At 40.4% G+C, this 17206-nt stretch overlaps 1 protein-coding gene across 1 annotated transcript; it reads right to left on the minus strand.

Moving 5' to 3' along the window:
• Positions 1 to 1494: 1494 nt before the first annotated feature.
• LOC105018722 (toll-like receptor 8) lies at positions 1495 to 16786 on the minus strand. Its single transcript, XM_013139187.3, has 2 exons — positions 16335 to 16786; positions 1495 to 5353 (listed from the first exon to the last, which is right to left on the minus strand). Exons 1-2 carry the CDS (start codon positions 16335 to 16337, stop codon positions 2264 to 2266), a joined length of 3093 nt encoding a protein of 1030 aa, XP_012994641.2. The 5' UTR covers positions 16338 to 16786; the 3' UTR covers positions 1495 to 2263.
• Between the last annotated feature and the right edge of the window lie 420 nt (positions 16787 to 17206).

The following is a 17206-nucleotide window of genomic DNA, read 5'->3' on the forward strand; positions in this document are numbered from 1 at the left end:
GAATATAATATCAGCGTAATTTATGTTAGAACGAATTCTTCTTTCCCTTTGAAATATATTTGCATCACAAAAATCTATATCCTATATATTTATTTTGATCATTATATATTTTATTGTTGCTTGATTGATTCTAACTTGCCATATTATATATTGTTGATCTCTTGTGAATTTTGGAAATCCTATTAAAATACGTTCCTCCTTATCCTCTGGACAGTTAGTTACCAGTAAAACGTTTCTAGGTTTTTGTGCGCTTTCATTGCTGTGGCTGAGAAAAGTGCAGACAGCATTTCGGGGGGGGATTTCCGAAATGTAACAACTGAAGTCCACTCTACACAATTGTGCAGGAAGTGCAACTCATTTTCCCATTGCAGCCACTGCAACCACTCTGTCCCCCCTGTCAAAGATCACACTATACCAAAGGTCAATAGAAACCACCAGTGAACATTTCTGTCCTGCCAGTGAAGTCAGTTGGTCATAACGGTTGAAAACATTATGACCACTCACAGGTATAGCGAATACTGTTGATCATCTCCTAACACAGGCACGTGTCAAGGTCTGGGTAGACTAGACGTTGAGCGAACAACCAGTTCTCTTAGACAACGTGTTGGATGCAGGAGAAATGGGCCGGTGTGAAGAACTGACTTTGACAAGGGCTGAAATGTTGTGGCCAGACGAATGGATCAGAGCATGTCCGAAACGTCAAGGCTTGTGTGGTGCTCCCAGTTAATAGTGGTGAGTACCTACCGACAATGTTCCCAAGGAGGGACCAACCACAAACCGGCGACAGGGCGTTGGGCGCCCGAGGCTCATCGATGTGCGACGGCAACAAAGGCTATCCTGTCTGGTTTGAATCAACAGAAGGTCTACTGTGGCACAAGACACAGAACATTTTAATGATGGTTACGGGAGGAATGTGTCACATCACACAGTGCATCACACCCTGCTGAGTATGGGGCTGTGTAGACGCAGACTGGTCAGAAGGCCCACGATGACCCCTGTATCACCGCCGAATGTGCCTACAGTGGGCACACGAGTGTCGGAACTGGACCTTGGAGAAGTGTAAGGTTGCCTGTTTTCTTTTACATCACGTGGACAGCCATGTACGTGGGTACCGTTCGCCTGGGGACGTGATGGCACCAGGATGCACTGTGGGAAGATGACAAGCCGGTAGAGGTAGTGTGATGCGCTAGGCAATATTCTGCTTTGAAACACTGGGTCCATGTGGATGTCAATTTGAAATGTGTCACCTACCCAAACATAGTAGCAGACCAGGTACACCCCTTCATGGTTATGGTATTCCCTGATGGGAGTGGCCTCTTCCAGCAGGATAATGCACTCTGCCACACTGCACACATTATTCAGGAATGGTTTGAGGAACATGATGAAGAGTTCAAGGTGTTGCCCTGGCCTCCAAATTCCCCAGATCTCAATCCGATTGAGCATCCGTGGGATGTTCTGGACCAACAAGTCCGATCCACGGCGGCTCCACCTCGCAACTTACAGGACTTGAAGGATCTGCTGCTAATGTTTTTGTGCCAGATACCACAGGACACCTTCAGGGATCTTGTAGAGGCAATGCCTCGGCAGATCAGCACTGGTTTGGTGGCAAGCAGAGGACCAACAGCATATTAGGCAGGCAGCTGATTTTTTTTGGCTCAACAGTGTAAATTGGGAGCATCCACTACACAGGGGTTGAATACCAGTACATAAAACATCTTTGTTTTTTTCCTTCTTTGAAATATTCCCCTACATAAAACCAATGTCAATATACAATTATTGTGTGTTTTGAAATGACATTTCAAACGGAACAAAATGTATTGCCTGATTCAACCTTGAACTCTTCAGATTCTGTTGTGGAGTTGCTGCAATGAGGCTAGACCAGGATTGCAAATTGGACATCACAAAATTAAAATACATTGTATAAACTGTGTAATCACATAATTACTAGATTGAATTGTTTAGAACATTAAAAAAAATGATTAGGTGGAGTGTACTGTATATCAAATGGAAAAAATATCTGCCCGTAGAAAGCATACAACAAAAAAAAGGATGCCCAAACATAACAATTGGCCATCGTTCTTAGCTTAATAGCAATGGATAGCCCAATGAGTTACATACTGTGGGTTTCAAATACAGTAATATTACAGTTAGACCAACTGATATAGTCAATCCTACTGAAAGGGCCTGATGTGTGTTACAACTTTATTTGTCCATTCATGTGAGAAAACTGGTTTCATCTGAAGTCTCTGGCCTGGTCTCTTCTCTACGTGTTGCTGAAGTACCTGGAGTAGATCTTGTTGTACATCCCCTGGTTGTCCACCCTGACAGCGTTCCTCAGGTGCTGCCAGAACCAGGGCTCTGCAGCTGCAGTCCGGGGCCACTCCAGGACACTCCTCCCACAGAGACGCCGCCGCAGACGGAGGAAGTAGGAGTGCTGCAGCACTGGCTCCAGGAGAACCAAGACGATCACGTCCATGTTCTCATCCAGCAGCCTCTGGTGAGCCAGGAACACAGCCATCCTGAAGTTCCCAGACCTGACGTAGGCCTCGGTCAGCACAAACACAGTCTTACGGCTCTGTCTGATGCTCTGGGAGAGGTTTTCTATCAGGGGGACACCAGGGGGCCAGTCTCGCTCTTCCAGGCAGAGAGGAAGATGTCTCTCACCCCTCTCTTCCAGCTGGAAACGCAGGTGGTTCAACACCCAGTCTGACACCAACTGGTCTCCAGTATCGTAGGTTATGAAGGCATCATAGAGATTGTCTTTGGTTGTTGACTGCAGGGAATGGTAGCCCTTTAGCTTCGCCCTCAGGTAGTAGAGAATATAGGAGACATCCCAGTAAAACAAATGTGTTGCCATACCGATGACCATGGTGACCATTATCAAGGAAGTGTAGAGGGAATAAATCATGAAGGATATTTTGTCATTAATGCATTCCTCAATGTCAAATAGTATCACTGGTTGGCCTTTCCTATTGGCTGGCATGTTACAGTTCACCTCAGTAGCCAGTCTGGGGATCGTAATGTCGTTGTTTTTCTCAATCCATAGGATAAATTCTATTACATCACATGTACACTGGAATGGATTACCTAGCAAGGACAAGGTTTTCAAGTAGTATTTAGGGCCCCATTGGAAGGTTGTCTGGTTGATGATTTTCAGTTGGTTGTGGCTGAGGTCAAGTGTATGAAGGGAGTAAGTATCCCTCAGAAATCCATCAGAGAGTTGAGAAATATGATTGTGGCTCAAGTTAAGAATCTGAAGTGAATTTGTAAAGTTCGAGAGATTTGCTGATACATGTTTCAAAGAATTATAGCTTAGATCCAATATATTGAGATGTTGGAATCTAGGGAGTATATCCCAGTAGAAATTGGTGAGCAAATTATTACTGATGCATAATATTGTAAGGGTATGTGGTAGGTTTTCATATACTCTTTCTGGGATCTTATCAATTTGGTTGAATGAAATATCCAAATAGGTCAAATTTGACAGATCTTTAAAAAGGTTGTTGTACGAGCCATCCCTCTCTTTCCATAAAGTTGACAACTTGTTTTTTTGAAACTGAAGCTCATTCAAAGATTTGCTAACCATCTGCTTAGTGGTTAATGTAAAAATGTAATTGTTTGACATATTCAGTACTTTTAAAGCTGGTAGATTCTTCAGAAAATTCAAATTGTGTGTCACACCAGACAATTCAAAATAGTGGCTGTTGTAGCTTAGGTCTAGTACTTCTAGTTTCTTTAACTCCTTGAAGGCATAGTCATAGGCCAAGTCTATCTTGTTAAAGGACAGATCCAGATATTTTAGGTCTGGTAATGTTGTGAACTCTGTCCCATTCAGTGCTGATGAAAATCCATTTCTTGATAAGTTAAGACATGCAATATCGCCGTAGCCGTCAAACTGCTTTGGGGAGATGAAGAAGATATTATTTGAACTAAGTACCAGCACTCGACCAGAGTCAAAACACTCCGGTTTTACGAGACCGTGGTTCAACTCAAAAGAAAATGTTTTGTAAACATTGAGAGGAGACTTCTGCAAAACTGAATTTGAGTTATTTACTGAGACAAATCTTGGGTAATTGATTTCCGTAGTTGGATACAGTCTGTTTTCTGCTAGGTATATTAGTCTCAAGTTTGAGAATTTGCTAAAAAGCATAGGATTAGAGCGAACAATGAAATTAATTCCCATATTCAACACTGAAAGATTTTTGAGATTATGAAGAGGGCTGAGTGTTTCTGGCTGGATTTCTTTAAAAACATAACCTGCTATATGCAGTGTTTTAAGTGATAACAATTTAGAAAACTGATTTGAAAGAATTAGGGTGTCAGGGTATTTTAACACATCATAATTAAATGAAAAATCTATAATCTCTAGTTTTGGTAAATAGCAAAAGAATTCTCCTTCAGTGATAGCAGTAGACAAATAGTTATAAGATAGGTACAGCTGTTTAAGATTGGTTAAACTCTCGAACCAGATGTTTTTTATGAAACGGAGTGAGTTCCCTGCTAGCTGCAGTGTTTCTAACTGTGTTAAGCAAAGGAATGCACGAGGATGAATATCTAGAGAACCGTTAAAACAGGGAACACATGGAAATGGAGCATTGGAGCATCTTGGACAGTTTCCCTGTAATTCAAGGACTTTTATATTGGTTAGTCCATGGAAGTCATCCTCAGCAATCTGCTGTATTTTGTTAGATTGAAGATCTAATGTTTCTATAGAGCTTGGCAGTTGTTTTGGGACTTTGGTTAAATTGTTAAAGGCCAACAACAGAACTGTTAAGTTAGTTAATGTTTTGAAGACACCATTTCCTATAGAAAACGTATTTCCACAGGGATTCCAATAGAAGCAGTTTTTGGATAAGTCGAGCTCCTTCACATGTTTTATACCAGAGAGTTTCCTCATTTTCAAGAAATTGATCTTGTTATTTTCCAGCGTGAGCTTCTCCAGGCTCTGTGGGAGATTTTGAGGAACTTTAACAAGGCCATTGCCATTAAGCCTTAAGTCCTGCAGGTTAGTCAGATGTTTAAAGGCCTCTTGTGCGATATGAGGTTTATATTTTTTGTTGACCCAGTTGAGATTGAGAAGCGTCAGGTTCTCCATCATAGAAAATGCTTCCAGAGATATATTGTTGATGCTGTTTTCTGATAGGTCCAGCACAGTAACATTCCTGGTGATTCCAACAGGTATCTTCTTCAATCGACGTTCCTCGCAGTTAAAAATTATTTCATTGGTGGTATTGGTTGTATTGACCACAACATCACATGGAAACTGCCGTGGCATCCATGTACACAATGTAGGAAGGACCAGGAAGTGACACAGGAACAACGGTGCCAAATGTAACCAGCAGGTGTCAGCAGCCTGTAAGTATACAGTACAAATGTGTGAGGGAGGAAATACAGTCATACATACATAACTTTTTCCATGGTTTCTTGTTCACACTGAATAAACTGACTTTACATGTCCTTCTGGACATATGCCTACACTATTGCAATTTTCATTTTAATAATTTAAAACGATAATCCTATGTAATATTCAGTGGGGAGAACAAGTATTTGATACACTGCTGATTTTGCAGGTTTTCCCTGTCTGTATCATAGACTGTATAAATAAGGTCTGTATCATAGGTACTCTTCAATTGTGAGTGATGGAATCTAAAACAAAAATCCAGAAAATCACATTGTATGATTTTTAAGTAATTAATTATCATTTTATTGCATGACATAAGTATTTGATACATCAGAAAAGCCGAACTTAATATTTGGTACAGAAACTTTTTTGCAATTACAGAGATCACACGTTTCCTGTAGTTCTTGACCAGGTTTGCACACACTGCAGCAGGACTTTTGGCCCACTCCTCCATACAGACCTTCTCCAGATCCTTCAGGTTTCGGGGCTGTCACTGGGCAATACGGACTTTCAGCTCCCTCCAAAGATTTTCTATTGGGTTCAGGTCTGGAGACTGGCTAGGCCACTTCAGGACTTTGAGATGCTTCTTATGGAGCCACTCCTTAGTTGACCTTTGTTTCGGGTCGTTATCTCACGATACATGGCCCCATCCATCCTCCCCTCAATACGGTGCAGTCGTCCTGTCCCCTTTGCAGAAAAGCCTCCCCAAAGTATGATGTTTCCACCTCCATGCTTCACGGTTGGGATGGTGTTCTTGGGGTTGTACTCATCCTTCTTCCTCCAAACATGGCGAGTGGAGTTTAGACAAAAAAGCTCTATTTTTGTCTCATCAGACCACATGACCTTCTCCCATTCCTCCTCTGGATCATCCAGATGGTCATTGGCAAACTTCAGATGAGCCTGGACATGCGCTGGCTTGAGCAGGGGGACCTTGTGTGCGCTGCAGGATTTTTATCCATGACTGCGTAGTGTTTTACTAATGGTTTTCTTTGAGACTGTGGTCCCAGCTCTCTTCAGGTCATTGACCAGGTCCTGCCGTGTAGTTCTGGGCTGATCCCTCACCTTCCTCATGATCATTGATGCCCCACGAGGTGAGATCTTGCATGGAGCCCCAGACCGAGGGAGACTGACCGTCATCTTGAACTTGTTCCATTTTCTAATAATTGCGCAAACAGTTGTTGCCTTCTCACCAAGCTGCTTGCCTATTGTCCTGTAGCCCATCCCAGCCTTGTGCAGGTCTACAGTTTTATCCCTGATGTCCTTACACAGCTCTCTGGTCTTGGCCATTGTGGAGAGGTTGGTAGGGCGGAATTCTTATTGGTTGGTAGGTGATGAAATACTTATGTCATGCAATAAAATTATTTAAAAATCAATATAAAATGTTATTTTCTGGATTTTTGTTTTAGATTCTGGCTCTCACAGTTGAAGAGTACCAATGATAAAAATTACAGACCTCTACATGCTTTGTAAATAGGAAAACCTGCAAAATCAGCAGTGTATCTCCCCACTGTAGCTAGGTGCGAGAGCTACACAACTCAGTAGTTGCAGGTACACCTTAGTGAAATATCAGCAAATTCAGTGCTAGAGATGTAGATTTCAAAAATTGCCTAAAACTAAAACTAAAAGAACTTTATTTGGTACAAATGTGCCTATATTTCTGGATACATTTGATGGCACAAGCAGGGAGCCTGACCAATAGGGTCATGCGGGGTCATCCGGAGTGATCAGCCAATGAAACTGAAAGATCTAACAACTTTACTATAGTGAATATGGTGGATGCATTCAATTGCAGTGTCCATACCAGAACAGTTATGCCCTCTAAACATCTCTTCCGGCTACATTGCAGTGCATTAGAATTTGAAAAGTCACAGACGTTTTATTGTCTCGCCTCGGTAGTCCAGCCGTGAACTGTGTAGGCATTACAGCCCTGTTTTTTACATAGTCTTCCACATTTTAGGGGTCAAAAAGTATTTGGACAAATTAGTAATCGTAAATAAATGTAACCAATGTTCCTTTTAATTGTTTGGGTTAATGTACTTGTTAATGCAGTGGCTGGACACATGCGCAGGAGACTTAAAATACCTTAAAACAAGACAACAAAAAAAGTTTTGTTTGGGTGAAACCAAAACAGTTACAGACAAGACACACTAGGAAAGTAAGAACAGGAACAGTGATCAGGAACACAGGGACAACAGGTGTCCATTCTCCAAATGAGGGAGAGGGCGCGCTGGAGTGCCAGGATGTGACAGTCGCTGAGCAAATTCTTTGGACTCCTGTGTGGAAACTGAAATGCAAAACACCCCACAAGGGCCGCAGTTTTGGAAATGCTCTGTCCCAGTCGTCCAGCCATCACAATTTGGCTCTTGTTGAAGTCCCTCAGATCCTTACGCTGGCCCATTTTTCCTGCTTCTAACACATCAACTTTGGGGACAGAATGTTCACTCGCTGCCGAATATATCGCACCCACTGACGGGTGCCATGATAACGAGATTATCCGTGTTATTCCCTTCACCTGTCAGTGGTCATGTTATGGCTGATCGGTGTACATCAGCACTTTGACAGAAGTTTTCAGAAGTAAATGCAACCTCTGAATGATCCATCCTTTTTGGGCATTCATTATGGGACGACACCACTCACTGTTGGAGTGCTCAGTCCCCTCTAGATTCAACAACCTTTCAAGGAGTCGGTATGGTTGTTCTCCAACTTGGTTGATGGGCAAACAGCTCTATGCATGACCTTGAACAATGTGAGATGAAGAAAAACCTGTTTGATCCAGTGACAGGGGTGTTGTTAAAGCTGTGGGCTCTGTCTCTTTGGCCATGTCCCATACTCTCATCTCACTTGTCAATGTCACTCTCTTGACAGCAGGACTACTGTCGGAGCAACCATTAAAGCTGTCTTCAGCATCCTTGTTGTAGGAGGGATATGCCTTTTCATTACACTCTTTCAATAGGTTATGGTAAACCTGAGTGGCTTTGCTCTTGTCTGGATCAGCAACTTTTTCAGTTACTGGGCATGTTTTCTTCAGTACTTTGTAGAGTCCTTGCCACTAGGTCTGTGGTTTATTGCTGGAGTTAGGGAGCAAAAGTGACACCTTTTGTCCAGGCTGGAGTTGGCAGATTTTTTGTAGTGGGCCCACAATCTCTATGGTAATTCTCTGGAATAGTGTTTCATTCTAGGTAGTGTAATGAAAGGAACTTTTACAGGTTTTTGCGCTCTGGTCTTTTGGCATGCAATTAGTGATGAGGTAGAACAGAAAACCAGTAGGCTCTGGAAGTCGTAGGGTACGATTCTATGTAACCATGGCCAACAGCTTGTAGGTGTGACCTATCTGTTATATATAAATAACTCTCTCCAGGTTAGGTGAGTTAGCCTGAAGACTTGCTTTCTGCCTTATGAAATAGAGGTAAGAGTATAGGTTTGGACTTTTGCACAGTTTTCTGAACTCTCTAAGGGAGAAGTCCAGGCAGAAATGTGGGAAGCATCTCATCATGGACCCAGACTTACTGACTGCCTAGTACTTGTCACATTCAGCCTCTTAAACCCTATTTCCCTCCCCATTGGCCCTATCCATCTCTGTGCAGGGGGAAAACAGTCAGACACAACCCTCTAATAGGTTAATTTTTTTTTACTCTTATCAGATTGAAATTTTACCAGTTGCAAGTATTGAGAAATACAAGATATTCTTGTATTACAAGTTCTATTTATTTTACTTAAAATATGCAAATCAGACTAAACTACCTTAAATATTCACTAATTTGCATATAACGTTTTTCAACATATTACTTCAAACTAGAATGTTTTTTGTTTTTCTATTGTGAGAAGACACCCAATGGTGAGATCTTTTATAGAACAGTTATTCAAAATATTGTTATTTCATGAAATTATTAAAAAAACTAATATCATGTCTGACAGATGCATAATTACAGATAAAACGACACTTAAACTCTAAATGACACAAGATATTCAAAAAAGCCTCTGTATATGTCTGGCTATAAGACCTAAGAACTTGTGTGTGGAACATTGTGAATGTATCTCCATTATCTAATCAATTATCTAATCAACCAATCACATGGCAGTTGCTTCAATGCATTTAGGGGTGTGGTCCTGGTCAAGACAATCTCCTGAACTCCAAACTGAATGTCAGAATGGGAAAGAAAGGTGATTTAAGCAATTTTGAGCGTGGCATGGTTGTTGGTGCCAGACGGGCTGGTCTGAGTATTTCACAATCTGCTCAGTTACTGGGATTTTCACGCACAACCATTTCTAGGCAGTCAGCATGGCCAGGATGCCCTTGCACAAGGGCCTCCCGCTGGGACCTTGTTGGGGGGTCAATTGAACCCCCTGCAGAGAGCATATGGGCTGAAATATGTGCCACCAGAAACTGAATTTGAATCATTTATATTTAATTTTGAATTGCTAAACTTTAATAATTGCATTGAAAAACTGAATTTGAATCACATAATTTGAAATTGTATTGTTTAATTTGAATAATTGCATTGAAAAACTGAATCTGAATTGTATAATTTGAAATTGAATTTATTTGTTTGGATCCGAAGTCCAATAAAATGTGATCCTCACTGAAAATTTAACTCTCTATATATCTTCACATTCACTTCTCACAATTCAGATTCAGTTCTCAAATTCAATTTCAAGTTACTGAGACAGACATCCGGGTAGTTGGAGGATGAAAGAAGAGCAATCGAGCGCAGATCGATAGATAGATCGTTCATTGGCGCATAGGACTCCTCTCGGGCCAATCAGCACCTACGTTTTGGAGCATAGTACAAGTACATGAAACAAGGAAGAAGCTCTTACCTTGCCAGTGGCCGGCCTTGACCCAGAACGCCCAGACTGGTGTGATCACCATGGATTCGGCTGGGACAAATACGGTAATTACAATTTAACATATCTACGATCTAACGATCTTTTGTTTAACTGTCATTAATGTAATATCTGTTTTGTAGAAACGTTTCGTTTAGTCCGCGAGCATACACAAATCATGTTTACAATTACATTCGACGACTAGCTAGCCCCATTGTTCTATAGCATTGTTTCAGCTATTATTTTAGCAACGCAGCAAGGAGCGCTGGAGCTAGTCTACAAACAGCAGTGCGTACAATACATTTTTTTTTTTTTTTACTGTCAGTGAATAGCACCGAGTGAAAGTCAATGATTTCTTTATATCTAGTGACAGTGATCATGTCGTTAGCTCAGATAAGTACCGGTTAACTGTAAGAAGATCTAGAAATGGAAGGCATCGTGCCAGCTAACTTGCCAGTCCCACCTGTGACTTAAAACAACCCAGCTGTTCTTTTGGAGATTCATTTTTGACCAACTTGTGCTGTGATCTGCACAAAGTTTAGCAAGGTGAAACTTAACGTTATAGGGATTATGGGCATGATCCAACCAGTTACAAATTAGTTTTTACTGTTAACATGGTATAGGAAACCTATCTGGCAATATTGTTACATTCATAACTAGTTGGCTTGTAGTCACATAACAAATATAATTGGTTTGCTACTATTCCTTAATTTTGGTGGTTCCTCATCCATCGCCTCCATCACATTTGATATCAACTTGACATGAAATCCATAGCAATCAGTGATGATTGAATCTGTTTATGATAAAGCAATTACATTTCTTTGCAATGAAAACCTACTACTTTCAACCTTTACCACTTCTAGATTATGTATCCAGCTAACTCTTTGTAGCTCACATCTCCTATTTGGAATATTATTAGTCCCACAATAAATATTAATACTAATACCCTACTATTAATGTATGAAATGATGTCATCTAATACATAGTATGTCAGTGATTCTCAGTGATATCCGAAAAGAATAGCTCCAGCTGATGAAATGGGTTGCATTACTAGATGTATGTTAACAATTCATTAATACTATCTTCTGTTGGTTTTAGGGAATCCAAATTGAGGATATTGATTGGGAGAGCTCAGGGCTCTCTCATAACTCTGCCAACACAGGTGTTACCGTGCCAGAAATGGAATGTCCATTGAAGACCGAGAACTCTACGCCTTGCCATTGATCTCCTTTCTCATTCAAATAGTTTTGGAAAATACATTTATTTGACCACACTCACACATGCATTATACCTACTTCACCATCATTGACAGTCATGCCTGTGCCAATCAGAGGACTAAAGGCTTTTAATATTTCATGATTGCTTAAGTCCAGTCTAGGACCCCATGTATCCAGGCACCTTATAGTCCACCTTCTATATAGACCACCAAATGTTTTAAATCAGACTTCTGTCTCGCTGACAACCACAGGGAAGCGGGAAAGAACGTAGTGAAGGACATCTTCTCTGACAAACATTGGAAATGCTCCTTGTGGTGTAACATTCAATGTGGCTAACAATGATTTATGATCTAAAATATCAAATCAATTAGCCATGCACACTGGGTCATTTAATACACCCATGAACAGTGAATTGGGTTAACATACAAACTGGATTTGACAAAAAATGAAATAAGACTGCACAAATATCTTATCTATTACTATTTGAGTCTGAATGTACAGGTGCTGGTCATAAAATTATCATCAAAAAGTTGATTTTTTTTCAGTAATTCCATTCAAAAAGTGAACCGTGTATAATGTATACATTCATTCCACACAGACTGATATATTTCTTTTAATTTTGATGATTATAACCGACAACTAATTAAAATCACAAATTCAGTATCTCAGAAAATTAGAATATTAAGAACAATAAAAATTTTTTTTTTAGAAATGTTGGCCAGCTGAAAAGTATGAACATGAAAATTCCAGCACTCAATACTTAGTTGGGGCTCCTTTTGCCTGAATTACTGCAGCAATGCGACGTGGCTTGGAGTCGATCAGTCTGTGGCACTGCTCAGGTGTTATGAGAGCCCAGGTTGCTCTGATAGTGGCCTAAGAACAGGGATACCATAGTCCTTAAACCAGGTACTGGTAGCTTTGGCACTGTGTGTAGGTGCCAAGTCCTGTTGGAAAATGAAATCTGCATCTCCATAAAGTTGGTCAGCAGCAGGAAGCATGAAGTGCTTTAAAACTTCCTGGTAGACGGCTGCGTTGACCTTGGACCTCAGAAAACACAGTGGACCAACACCAGCAGATGACATGGCACCCCAAACCATCACTGACTGTGGAAATTTTACACTGGACTTCAAGCAATGTAGATTCTGTGCCTCTCCTCTCTTCCTCCAGACCCTGGGACCTTGATTTCCAAAGGAAATGTAAAATTGACTTTCATCAGAGAACATAACTTTGGACCACTCAGCAGTAGTCCAGTCCTCTCCCAGGAGTGGCTTGACACAAGGAATGCGACAGCAGAAACCCATGTCTTGCATATGTCTGGGCGTGGTGGTTCTTGAAGCACTGACTCCAGCTGCAGTCCACTTTTTGTGAATCTCCCACACATTTTTGAATGGGTTTTGTTTCACAATTCTCTCCAGGGTGCGATTATCCCTATTGATTGTACACTTTTTTCTACCACATCTTTTCCTTCCCTTTGCCTCTCTATTAATGTGCTTGGACACAGAGCTCTGTGAACAGCCAGCCTCTTTAGCAATGACCTTTTGTGTCTTGCCCTCCTTGTGCAAGGTGTCAATGGTCATCTTTTGGACAGCTGTCAAGTCAGCAGTCTTCCCCATGATAGTCTAGTTCTGTAGGCTACACAGAGAGACCGTTTAAAGGTCTTTGCAGGTGTTTTGAGTTAATTAGCTGATTAGAGTGTGGCACCAGGTGTCTTCAATATTTTCACAATATTTAAATTTTCTGAGATACTGAATTTGGGGTTTTCATTAGTTGTCAGTTATAATCATCAAAATAAAAAGAAATAAACACTTGAAATATATCAGTCTGTGTGGAATGAATGCATACATTATACAAGTTCCACATTTTGAATGGAATTACTGAAATAAATCAACTTTTTGATGATATTCTAATTTTATGACCAGCACCTGTATATGCATATTTGAAACTGAAACATTTCACTTAAACCTGGTGAAATGCCTGCCCTAGATGGAAGGCCTCTGTCATCACTTGTTTGAACTCAGTAGAAGTTTGCATATGCTTTAACAGGCAGGTGGATTGTATTACTACATGCAGCGACTGTTGGGTAGCAAACTATGTGAACCATACAGGATGTCACAGGTGTGATTGAACTGCACAAAGACTGAAGTTTCTCTTCTGGTAAGACAGGAATGTGGCCCTGTCCTGTGAGCCACTGGAGAAACGTCCTGGGGGACAGGTGACCTGGATAGTCTACTGTGTCACCCGCCTCTGGATGTTCACCTTTTCAGAGACAGAAAGCAAACAATCATGTTAAATATTTGGTTTACCTTTACCAGCACAGAGGTACATAAGTACTTACAATGATAATGAAATCTACATGGAAACTTAAATATTACCAAATAAAAAATTACAAAGTGGGATGTTTTCCATATTCCAAAGAAAATGTATTGCAAAAAGTTATTAAAGTAAATGGCTAGCTATATCAATATAAAACAAAATATTAATACAACAGGCACTATATAGACCACAATACCATATGCACTATTACATTTAATATAAACATGACTGTTTTTACACTAAGTTGACCAAGTATGATGTTATTATATAGTGGCAAGCACTAGCCCATATTTACTGTAGCGCTAGCTAGATAATGCTCTCAACAAAATAATGAAAGCACTACTGGATTGCTAGTTTTAAAAACCATCCCTTTTCATTTCCCTGCAAATACGGAGAACAGCCAGCTTTCTTTCGAAGAGTAAATGTGCTATTTGTGTTCAAGTCAACCGGAATTAGCTATGCATTCAATTAAAATGAATAGGGCTAGTGCTATGGTGTAATTTCCCTGAAGTTTATGGCCTTACATTATGCTAGCACCTGCCAAACACAGCGACACAGACACGCTTACTACTACTCCCTCCCTCCCTCTCAGTAAGCAGTACCCTGACGGTGTCCATGACAATCACAAGAAGTAGTTAAACAATCACACTGAAGACATGACCAGTCTACTTGGCGGCGGCTAGCACTAGCTACGTTTGCAACAACATTTTCACCGGAGGAAGAGGCAAAGATGTTGTTACCAGAGCTAGTAGGCTACCATAAAAACCCGGGATAATAGCTACTGTGTTTGCAACGTCGAGAGAAAGATTTAATTTCCCCTGTTTCTACAAAACAGATATATCATTAACAACAGTTAAAAGATCGTAGATATGTTAAATTGTAATTACCGTATTTGTCCCAGCCGAATCCATGGTGGTCACGCCAGTCTGGGCGTTCTGGGTCAAGGCCGGCCACTGGCAAGGCAAGAGCTTCCTCCTTGTTTCATGTACTTGTACTATGCTCCAAAACGTAGGTGCTGATTGGCCCGAGAAGAGTCCTATGCGCCAATGAACGCTATCTATCGATCTGCGCTCGATTGCTCTTCTTAAATCCTCCAACTGCCCGGATGTCTGTCTCAGTAACTTGAAATTGAATTTGAGAACTGAATCTGAATTGTGAGAAGTGAATGTGAAGATATATAGAGAGTAAAATTTTCAGTGAGGATCACATTTTATTGGACTTCGGATCCAAACAAATAAATTCAATTTCAAATTATACAATTCAAATTCAGTTTTTCAATGCAATTATTCAAGTTTAGCAATTCAAATTCAAATATAAATGATTCAAATTCAGTTTCTGGTGGCACATATTTCAGCCCATAAGAGCACGCTGGAGGGGCCTCAATGGAGCTAGAAAAAAGCTAGAAATAAAGCCACATAGAACACAATGGGAGAAGCTGAGGATGCTGGAGAGGAGAAAACAGCAGCTATAAAGAGCAGAAAAAGGGCAACCCCAAGCAATGCTCTCCTTACCCCTGCTCAGACATAGAATTGCAGGAGCCCAGGAGTGAGAAAGACAGTACAAGATGGAAAGGTGGCCTTTTTGCATTCCTGCGTGTTTCCAAACTCATTGCACTGAATCAGCATCCCAACCTTGCTGTTTTTGTATTGGCAGCTGTGCATACAATCATATCTAAAACAAAGAATCGTTTTCACTTCTCCATTACGGTTAGTCTCACCACCTGACACTGGTGAGCCACCAAAAAATACTTTTTACTTTTCCGATCACCCGGATAGCTTGGGTTGTAATGTTGACAAAGTTGTTACCTAGGTAAGTGACCGCAAGGTTCTTTACACGACTCAAGGAACTGCAGAAAGACTCTAATGCGCAGTAGGAATGTTATGCAGGAATAGTGTCAAAGGTGAAATTTAGCTCAGTACTTCTGCAGCTCTTATTTTAAAAACAAATCACATATTTCCATGTGGATAGAACCTATGGGAAGTAAGCAATCGCTATCTCTCTAGGAAAAAATGAGAGAGCTCAAGTACCCCCAACTCTGTACAGTTCAGAAACCATTGTGTGGGCATTTGCAGTACAAGGTAGGTTTAGTATTTGTAGTTTGAACAACCTTTTAAAGGCATTTTTATCAATATGAAGCGATGAATTGTGAGCATGGAACAAAACGAAAGGTGTTCCATTCAGTTTCACAAGCTACAACGGAGATAAATTAGAGTAAAGTAAAGATTTGAAGTAACCATTTACATCTGGTTCTTATCTAGATACAATTTGGGGGTGAATATAGAATAGTTTGTTTGACATTAGTGAGATCAGAGTCCTGTTAATGAGCAGTAGAAATGCTCCCTCCTCAATTTTATAGGAAATATAACTGTAAATGTAAATGTTTACTAGTTATCCACTATATGTCTGTCTATAATCAGTATTTGGAAATCTAACAATTCATTATAAAATATGCTAGATTTAAGTCCGATTTTCCTATACAATGGAGATTTAAATTATTATTTCCCAAGAACATTACTGTAAATCCTCTATGAATTTGGTGATTACCTTTAATTATAATAACAGAAAACAATCAAACTTACCATGTTATCTTATTAATGGTCACGCATGATCTTTAATAACCCTGTCCAATGAATAGTCGTGTCTTGTCTTTCTCTTGATTTAAGTTACCAGTAAGCAAAAAAGGGAGTTTAATGAAACTGACGACAGCTACCGGTTTTCTGTGCATTTCCATTTGTTGCTGTAGTCTATGGTGTTATGACTCAATTCTTCTCTAATCGGTCACACATGAAGTGCAACTCAAATTCCTTGTACAGATACAAGTCAGAGGTTTTGTGCAAACTAAATGAGTTCCTTAACCACGTGGTGTGTTGCAATGTTGGCATTTTTGGGGAAGTCCTCCACTTCACCTAGTGAATTGGATGACCGGAAAGCAGTATTCGACCAAGCCGGAGGCTGCTGTTTCAGGACCGCATTTCTAGGACCCAGGATTTTCACGACCGTGACAACACACTTGATGAGGCTATGTGATGATATTTCAGGAGACAATTATACCCTCAGAGAAAGGTATAATATTTAAAAATATGTTCAAATTATAAACCTTGGATAATTAAAGAATGTAAAATAACATTACAGTAGAAACAAATGTAAATATTCCATAGGTGTCAAGATTCAGTGTAATTTGATTCAAGGTAAATTAAGTAAGCTAATTAAGGAAGCTAAATGGTCTAAAGAAAAGGTGGAAAATACATTTCATTGTGGACAGATGTGTGATGCCTGGAGAGGCCTCAAAACATTGTCTGAGACCACAGAGAACCAATGTAAACCCTGCAACATGAACACAGATGGGCTTAACTTCACCAAAGAGCAAAAGTCAACAAAGCATCACGTCCTCATAACATCAGTAAAAAGCTCCAGAAGACCTGCTACAAACAATTGGCCCAATTCTTCTCTG

The sequence above is a fragment of the Esox lucius genome, chromosome 20, assembly GCF_011004845.1.
Source record: "Esox lucius isolate fEsoLuc1 chromosome 20, fEsoLuc1.pri, whole genome shotgun sequence".
In the NCBI taxonomy this organism is placed as follows: Eukaryota; Metazoa; Chordata; class Actinopteri; order Esociformes; family Esocidae; genus Esox; species Esox lucius.